General features: G+C 24.8%; 1 protein-coding gene across 1 annotated transcript; it reads right to left on the reverse strand.

Moving 5' to 3' along the window:
• Window positions 1-3,520: 3,520 nt before the first annotated feature.
• On the reverse strand, window positions 3,521-4,269 carry LOC108745386. Its single transcript, XM_018481524.1, has 4 exons — window positions 4,084-4,269; window positions 3,860-3,928; window positions 3,675-3,764; window positions 3,521-3,592 (listed from the first exon to the last, which is right to left on the reverse strand). Exons 1-4 carry the CDS (start codon window positions 4,267-4,269, stop codon window positions 3,521-3,523), a joined length of 417 nt encoding a protein of 138 aa, XP_018337026.1.
• Window positions 4,270-9,385: the final 5,116 nt, after the last annotated feature.

The following is a 9,385-nucleotide window of genomic DNA, read 5'->3' on the forward strand; positions in this document are numbered from 1 at the left end:
TCTAATTAAGATTGTAATTTATTGTTTCTACTTTTATGTAATTCAAGCGTTTATAGAAAAAGCTTTTTTTTATTTCTTTTTTTGGTTTCTTTTCATATAAAAAATCATTGTATATCATATTAGGAATTCTTTTTTCAAATTAGCAAAATTTACAATTTTGATAAAAACTTTCACATATAACAAAGTATAACTATTGATTGCTAATTTTTGACGATAAAAATTGAATATATTTTTTATAAGTTTGACATAAAAATAGAAATTAAAATAATAAATTAAATAAATCAGACGTCTTTAGAAAAAAAGTATCATTTTAAGCGCATCTTTACTTTATGTATGATTAAGTAAAGTTTCGTCTTTCTGTAATGTGTACATTAATATACACATATCCTGTGTTTAATATTCAAATTGTTTAAAAATCACTTGCATTCTGTTCACAAAATGTATTTTGTTAATAACTTTTTAATGAACAATGACCGACGGTTAAAACGTCTCAAAAGCATTCACTGGCTTGAAAATCTATCTACACTACCCCCAAAAAGTTTCCGGACATGGAACTTAAAATTGTATAATATTCAGGTCACTATAACTCGGTAAAAAATCATTGCAGACAAAAAACACTAACAATAAGTAATGGCAGTTGCAGTAATTAGTTACTTTCTGTATATTTTATCAATGTAATTGTGTAACTAAATAAGAATATATTTAATCCTAATAATTATTATAACAATTGCTTTTTATTTATAATATTGCATGTATTATGGCAATTTGTTACCTTGTCATGGTATATTCCAAACACGATTGACATTATCGTCACAGGAATTTCTAGACGATGACCAATATTGTCCGCAAAGGACAAATACTCATAAAAAGAAGTAAATGCACATAACGTGAGGAAATAGTAAACTGACCAAAACAATAGTATATATATGGCACTAAACCATAATCTTGAATGATTAAATATGGCAATTCTTAAACCAAATACATAACTCATTATTAAAAGTGGCTTTAAAATCGTATGAATATTTTTGATCATTGCGCACATAGTTTTTATTTTAAACTGTGCTTTTGTTGATTAGTTGGAAGTATAAATTGAACCGAATGGTAACGGTAGTATAGATACAATTTCAGTTAAAGCACTTAGAAATATTGAAGTAATTATAGCCTATATGTCACAATTTATGTCCATTATGTATTGAAACTTATAGATGGGAATACTTTTATTTTTGCTCTTATACGTTGGTGCATAAATACTATAAATATTCTAGCAGTTTTGTTTTTTATTTTTTGTTTGTTCTTTGTAATATACATTTAAGATTGTCATTAAACAGTATGAATTTTAATTGCAAGTTGTTAACTGCAAATTTAACTGCAACTGCAGTTGTAATAAATATATAAATAATATACAGACATATTATAAATATATTACAATTATGTGTTGCTTCTCTATATTATATATAAAAACATATTTATGTAATGATGTTACCAAATAGCAAAACCAAAAGCGGAGACAGATTTTGAGTAGAGTATGCTATCAATCTTTGATTGCAGAAAGGCAGCAAATTATTGCACATAAAGTTTGTATTATTTACCAATGTTAACAAACTGCTGCTAGAAATTGAACTGTTGACATGTTTTGCCAGCAGATTGGCTGCAGAAGCCGAAGAAGATTTTGCATCTTTTGTTTAGTTTCTGCTGCCAGTCTGCCATTAGATTCCCAGTACACGTAGATCCTGTTTTTGTCAGTAATTGTATTATTTGTTATTATTTATGATAATTTCATAAAATTTTTAGATGGCTATTGTACATACTTGTGACATACTATGTGAAATGATCATAGATGAAAAGAGCATTTCGATTCATGAGTATATGGAAGCATATAATCGATTATTTGTTAAGAATTTTTTAAATAATAATTTTTTTTAATCCATGTTCACGTCATCTTTCAAATAAAGGATCAATCAAAAATCTTTTTTTTTTATATATTTTTTTAAATTTATACATTCATTAATGCAAATTAGGCAGTTTATTTTGTCATAGTTCCGCTTTATTTTTGTTAAACACAATCGTATCAATTGACAGGTCCAATCGTAATACTGTTTTTGATATGACATTTTGGACTTTATAGCAGTTTATACAACACAATTAATATAATTATCGTCAAAAATTTATCACTGCTAGCCCATTTATTGTATATGAGCGACATTCGAGGTTAGCAAATGAAATCACGTGATTTATTTATCGCTGAATATGAGCGATGAGCGACACCATGAACACATATTTTTAACTTGCGACATCGATGATGAAACATCGAAAAAATGATGGGTAAATCTCAATATTTTCTAAATATCGATGATTTTTGAACATGTCTATCCGCAAACTGATATAGAATTTTGCAATCAAAGTTTGTAATAAGAGATTTATATAGGTAGATAATAATGTATGTGAAAACATAATAAAAATGTTAAATTTATTGCATAAAATGCTGTTAATTATTATTTATATTTCTAATAATAACAGAAAATTAATAATATCTTTCTTTTTTTACAAACTTTGTGTTAGTTCTAATATAAAAATACTAAAATCGTATAAAATAATTTATGGACATCATATGTGTATTATTATCAGATCAAGTTTTTGTAAACTCTGTCATAGTTTGATAAAATGTTTACTCTTTTACATGCGCTTGTATTACTATATCTAAATCAGTGACAATAAACGTGATAAACTAAAAATGAAATCAAAATATGAAATATATGCATATAATTTTTTAATTATTTTTGAATGAAAAATATGAAATTTATATTATTAATGTATTTATAATATAATTTCTTTGCCGAGTATAGTTACCAATTTTTATTCCAAGGGCGCATAGAATGTGAATTATTGCAAAGTATTGTTTTATTTGGATATTTTTAATATAATTTTTTTTTCTTTAATAACTTTTTTGTGAACATTTAGATATACATTATGCATATCTATCGAAAAACCCGTAATAAAATTATATTAATATAACATTAACTAAATTCTTTGTTCTTCAGATATATATATAGTGTCATAATAAGCTAATGAATGTTTATTCCATTTTATATTGTTTTCTTGTTTATTTTATTTAAAAAAAAAAGTTTAAATCCACATTAACAATGTTTTCAAATTTAAATAAAAAAATAATCAGTAATATACAACATGTTAATAAGAGTGATTTTAATTGGAGTATAAAAACACCTCAGGTGATTGTTTCTACATGAAAAACACATGATTAATCTTGTCTTTGTAATTAAAAAAATCGTACAAAAACAAAATGAACAAGAAATATTAATATTGTTCATCTTTATCTTTTTTATTGCATAAAACATTATTAGTTGTTTTTTCACATATTAATTTTCTCTTTCAAATCTTATATAGGGATGTTGAATTCAATTCAGAAGATATTGTACGCACAATGCATTTTGCAAATCATGTTATATTGTACATACCTGTATAGATTATCATTAAATCATCTTTTACAAATTTTGTAATAATCTTATTTAAATTTTTCCTTATTTACTTGGGCTTGTAATATTAAAACTAAAACAGTCGCAACAGATGTGATGAACTAAAATTAAAGACTTTGTAAGTTTTTTTTAAATATTTGTTACAAGTTTGTAGTACGTAATTATATGATAAATATAACGTACCTTATAAAAAAATTTAAAACCAAATTGGAAAAATCCAATTCCATAGAATCTAAGAGGGGCATGAACTATTCGTAATGAAAATTGTGAAATCTGTATAAAAAATGTATTAATTTAATGCGTATCTTTTGTATTTACTTATATTTACTTTAATAATAATTTTAATGGATTTATAATTTAAAACTTACGATTTCACGAATTTCAATGTCACAAGTGACATATGATAATCTGTTTAATAAATCTGCTGTTGCACTTGCCTAAAATTATAATGTATGGTGAATATAATTATTAAAAAATGTAATCAAAGAAACTTTTAATTTAATTTTAAAATTGTATGTCAATAATTGTCTTTGAATTTGTTTATGTACTGTTTAAGCTAATATTTTTTGAAATTTAAAGTAATTTTACTTACCTTGATGGTGATTTTTTCACACATGTAATTAAAAAACAGGAATTTAAAAATATTATTAGACAAGCAGACCGCATGAAAAATGATGGTCATTATTTTAGATTTGAAATTGTTGATAAGTATTGAATACAAAATTTCACGCAAGTCATGTGCTATCCAACCAAAATAGCATGCCATTTTGATAGCCATTTGGGTTCCAAATATTGAGTCTATTTCATGAGATATTTTGCGTAGCTCTAAGTAAAGGTGTCTGAATATGCATACCATAAAGTAGGTTTATTTTATATACACTGTTACTTGTAAACGTTACATTTTTTTCCATAATGTTATCGTCATTGGTAGAATTTACATAAAGTTTCTTACATAGTGGTCCACATTATGCGTTTGTTGCTTAATGGTTTCGGAAATCTGTTTTGATGAATATATATTCTGTTATTTTTCCGTGTTATTTTGTGTTTTTGAGTTTTCATCAAATTTTGAATATGATCATTGATTTGATCAAACTTTAATTCTGTATATCTATATAAAAAAAATATAATATAAAAAAATAGATGAAAATTGAATTAATAGAAATTAGTAGCTGCATTTTAGTCGTACTTTCAAAATTTTCACTTTCGGAATTTTGAAATGTTCATGCATTATTATTTAGTTTTATAAGTGTGTTTTATAAGTGGTGTTTTATAAGTGCATGTTAGTACTTTAGGAGATAAATTTATATACTGGTATATAAATGGATATTGTGTAAAGTATCTAAGTAATATAAAATAAGTAAAAAATGTCAAATGAACATATGTCTTATATATCTTATTGTTAATTATCAAGTTATGGATGATTAAGAAAATATTTGAAATGCCCGCTTGTGCGTCAATATACGCTACTGCACGCCTTAGCATTGAGTTCCGCACTCGTTTAAAAAATACCAAATATTTTTCGAGTAGTCTTAATTCGTATTCATTTTGTGTATCCTTTCTCGTAGATATCCATATTATTTACTGGCTTTGAATACACAATAAATTTTAAATGGCCCCAAAAATAAAAATCTAATGGATTGAGATTAAGAGATCGTGATGGTCATGGGATGGGTCCGCCTTGTCCTATCCATCGGTTGCAAAAGGAATGTTCTCATGATGGACATGAGTATGGGCATCATCGTGCATGAACCATAAGTTTTGCCAAGACTCCCATGACTGCCTGAATTTCTATCTGATTTGTAATGATAAATATTTTTTGTAAACATTTAGATAACATCGAAACGTGTTAAGCTGTATAATAGCGTATGTTAACGCACAAGTCGGAAATTTCGAATATTTTCCTTAATTTCTATTATATAACTTGAAAAGGTATGTAGGACATATGTTCATATTTTTTATTTATTTCAGTGTATTATAGATTTATTATCTAAAGTATTGACATGTATTTATGAAACATCCTGTACATTTACATGAATAACTATGCTACAAGATAAATATATTTAAAAAAGTGTACTAACTTGAGGATACTTGCATTAGTCAAATCACCCATAAAATTAATATGAAAACAATAATCTCGTAGAAAGCTGATGAAAAAATATATAATTGATGCAATGCCGTCATTTTTTTCTTTTAATCTTAATGTTGAGGAATACGACGTTAATATAACTATGACGATCCATCCTAAGGCATACCACATTACTTTTCTGCGTAGCTTGCCATAATCTGTTATTGTTCCCAATTTAAGCAATGTGTTGTCGATAATATCTAATCTCTTCAAACAATTTTGAAATTTCTGCCCAGAATAGAATATGAAATAAACAGATAAATTATGATCAATATTTTGATTAAAGGAGCCAGTTCCAGTCACTTTGACGTATTGTCAAGATCATGACTTTGAGTGACCTTCAGAAGATTTTAATCGTCGGTCGTTGTTTGTTAAAAAGTTATTAATAAATATTGTTTATATAATATAAAAATATATGTCTCTAACTTGATCTAAATTTTACTTAGTATAAATATCACATTTAGATATATTTGTATACGATAATATATTCTCATAATAAAATGTGTATTTGTATACGTATATTAATAAATTACAACTTTACATTTAATTACAATTTTTGTGCAATATATTATTTTTTTATACTTTATTTATGTAATTGTATAAATAAATAAGAATATATATGTTTATTTTAAGGATGCAATGGATCGTAAAATTATCGAATATCGGATATCGAATATTCAAAAAAAATTTAATATCAGATATTTAGTGTTCGATCGGATATATGGGAAAGCAATTTTTCAAGTTGGATATCCAATATTTTTCCGGGATTTCAACAATTTAATGATATAAAATTTCAACCAGATATGTTCCCAGACATGATATTTGACTATCCGGTCGGATAGTAAAAAAAGTGTCCGGATAATATCGGATACCAAACATTTTTCGGATATCCGGTGCATCCTTAGTTTATTTTTAATAATTAGGTATACTATAATAATTGCTTTTTATTAATAATATTACAAGTATTATGGCAATTTATTACCTTATCATGGTATATTCCAAACACGATACATAATAACGTCATAGAAATTTCTACATGATGACCAATATTCTCTTCGAAGGACTCATGTTCGTAAAAAGAAATTAAAGCACATGATATGAGGAAATAGTAAACTGACCAAATCAGTAATATATAATATGGCACTAAACCATAATCTCGAATGATTAGATATGGCAATTCTTAAACCAAATACATAACTCATTATTAAAATCGAACGAATACTTTTGGTCATTGCGCATATAGTTTTTATTTTAAACTGTACTTTTTTTGATCAGTTGGAAGTATAAATTGAACCGAATGATAACGGTAGTATAGATGCAATTTCAGTTAAAGCACTTAGAAATACTAAAGTAATTAGCTTACATATTACTATTTATGCCCTATTATTTATTGAAACTTATGGATGAATAATGGGTCTACTTTTATCTTTATTCATTACACATTAGTACATAAATACTATGAATATTCTGGCAGTTTCGTTTTTTATTTTTTCGTTTGTCTTTGTAATACACGTTTAAGAGTGTCATTAAACAGTATCAATTTTAATTGCAATTGCAATTGCAGTTGTAATACAAATACATAATTAATTATAAATATATTGCAACTATGTATGAATTTATATACAAACATTATAAATATATTGCAATTATGTACGAATTTCTTTATAGAGTGTTTTCGTCTAACTTGACTATTTAAAATATCTCTGTTGATTTTGATAATGCGGGAAAATACTACAGAGAGAAGTTATTTGATTGGAAGGGATGCATATTATGATAAGCAAAAAAATTTTTTTCGAGGTTTAAATCTCAATAGTTTTTGAGATTTTAAAGCAGGTTTTATAATGTTTTTTTTTTAGAATAAAACATATTATATTTCTTCTTAAATATGTTTTTAATGCTTTAAACAGTACTATAAAAAAACATATTAAAAACATATACAATTAAAACATATTAAAAATATCAAACTAAACATGTTTAAACCATTTAAAACACGTTTAAAACATGTTTTTTTACTAATTCTGTTTCAAAGTCACCGCGATTTTTTAAAAATGAAATAGCATATTTTTATTAATATATAGTAATATATAGTTAATAAAAAAAAAATTTAAACATATATAATATGTTGTCTTTCAGATAATCTTGGACATAATAAAATCACATTTCTATGAGAGAAAGAAAAGTTAATAACTAAAACGAAATTTGAACAAAAATAACCAGATTAAATAAATAAGCTGTAAGAAAGGAAAAATACGAAAAATTATGTAAAATAGTTAAACTTTTTTTTTATTGTTCGTTTGAAAATTTAACTTTTAACTTTTTAATTATTTTTTTTATTAACTTAACTTTTTAATTAATTTAATTATGGATTAACTTGTATTTTAATTTAATTAAATTTTCAAGGCTGTTAATTTTAACTTAATTTAGTTAAAAAAGAAGTTAACTTACTTAATCCTAAAAAATAACAACAAATAGTGTTAGTTTGCTTTAAAATCAAATTTTAAATTGATTTTTAAGAAATTATATATAAAATAAATTACTTTTGTTGCATCTTTCACACATACAATTAATGAGCAAGAATTTGAAAATATTATGAGATAATTATAATCAAAGCAAGTGCATGATAATGTACGTTATTAGGTATGTACGTCACATAATTATTACTAAGGATTAGAAGATTTTGTACAACACTCAATCGCTGTCTAAGCAAAACTAGTATGCTATTATATAATTATTATTTGTGTTCTAAATATTGAGTCTTATTTCACAAGATAGTTTGCGTAAATCTAGTTGTAAGTGGAGATGTTTGGAAATGCACATGTAAAATATTACGTTTTATAATTTTATATTATAGTTATACAGTCTATTACCTATACTTGTAGATTTTTAATATGTTTTCATAATATTGATATTTCATAAAATACCGCATTCAATACAGGTTATATAAAATTTCTTATATAATGGTGCATTATACATTTTCTGCTTCGTTATTTCGAAATAAAGTAATAGTAAGTCTACGACAGTCCGATATGTAGAAGACCGTATCATAGTCTAGAGTCTATAGAGTGACCTATCGCGGAAAGTCGATAATTCTTAAATCAAGTACATTTTGACTAACAGGAGAGGACACAAAACTGAATCTTTTTGATCATGAAAATCATTACAGTTATAAACTATGATTTTTATGTTTACTAAATGGCTATACAATAATAATAATGAATTTTTATAATTGTGATTGCAATACTTACTGAATATTAGAATTATTGATTTCCATTAAATTTTATTATTTTAATATTAGCTGTGCAAATAATGATGAGCGTCTACATGAAGCAAATGCATTCATAACTAGAACTGTCAATATATTGTTTGTACAATATATTGACATTTTTGCTAAAATGTATGAGAATACTGAGAAATATACATACACATATGTGTGGTGTTTTTTTAATATAAAGCACACAGATACACAACATAAATATTAACATTATTCTTATTATACCTATTCAATTTATATTTTTTACATGAGTTATTATATGATATTATCGTGTATTAAAAAAATATTATATAACAAATAAAATGTATATCGAATAAAGTAAAGAAATTTCGATCATACGGTGTTCTTTACTTTATTCGATTTATTCATACACGGTCGTTCTTCTTATAATGAAATGTATGTATTCTTTTTAATCAATATTAATTGACAAAGAAATTAACTTCAATGTGACAAAAAAATTAACTTTAATGCACATTTAATGAATTAATACATATATAT

The sequence above is a fragment of the Trachymyrmex septentrionalis genome, unplaced genomic scaffold, assembly GCF_001594115.1.
Source record: "Trachymyrmex septentrionalis isolate Tsep2-gDNA-1 unplaced genomic scaffold, Tsep1.0 scaffold14, whole genome shotgun sequence".
NCBI lineage: Eukaryota > Metazoa > Arthropoda > Insecta > Hymenoptera > Formicidae > Trachymyrmex > Trachymyrmex septentrionalis.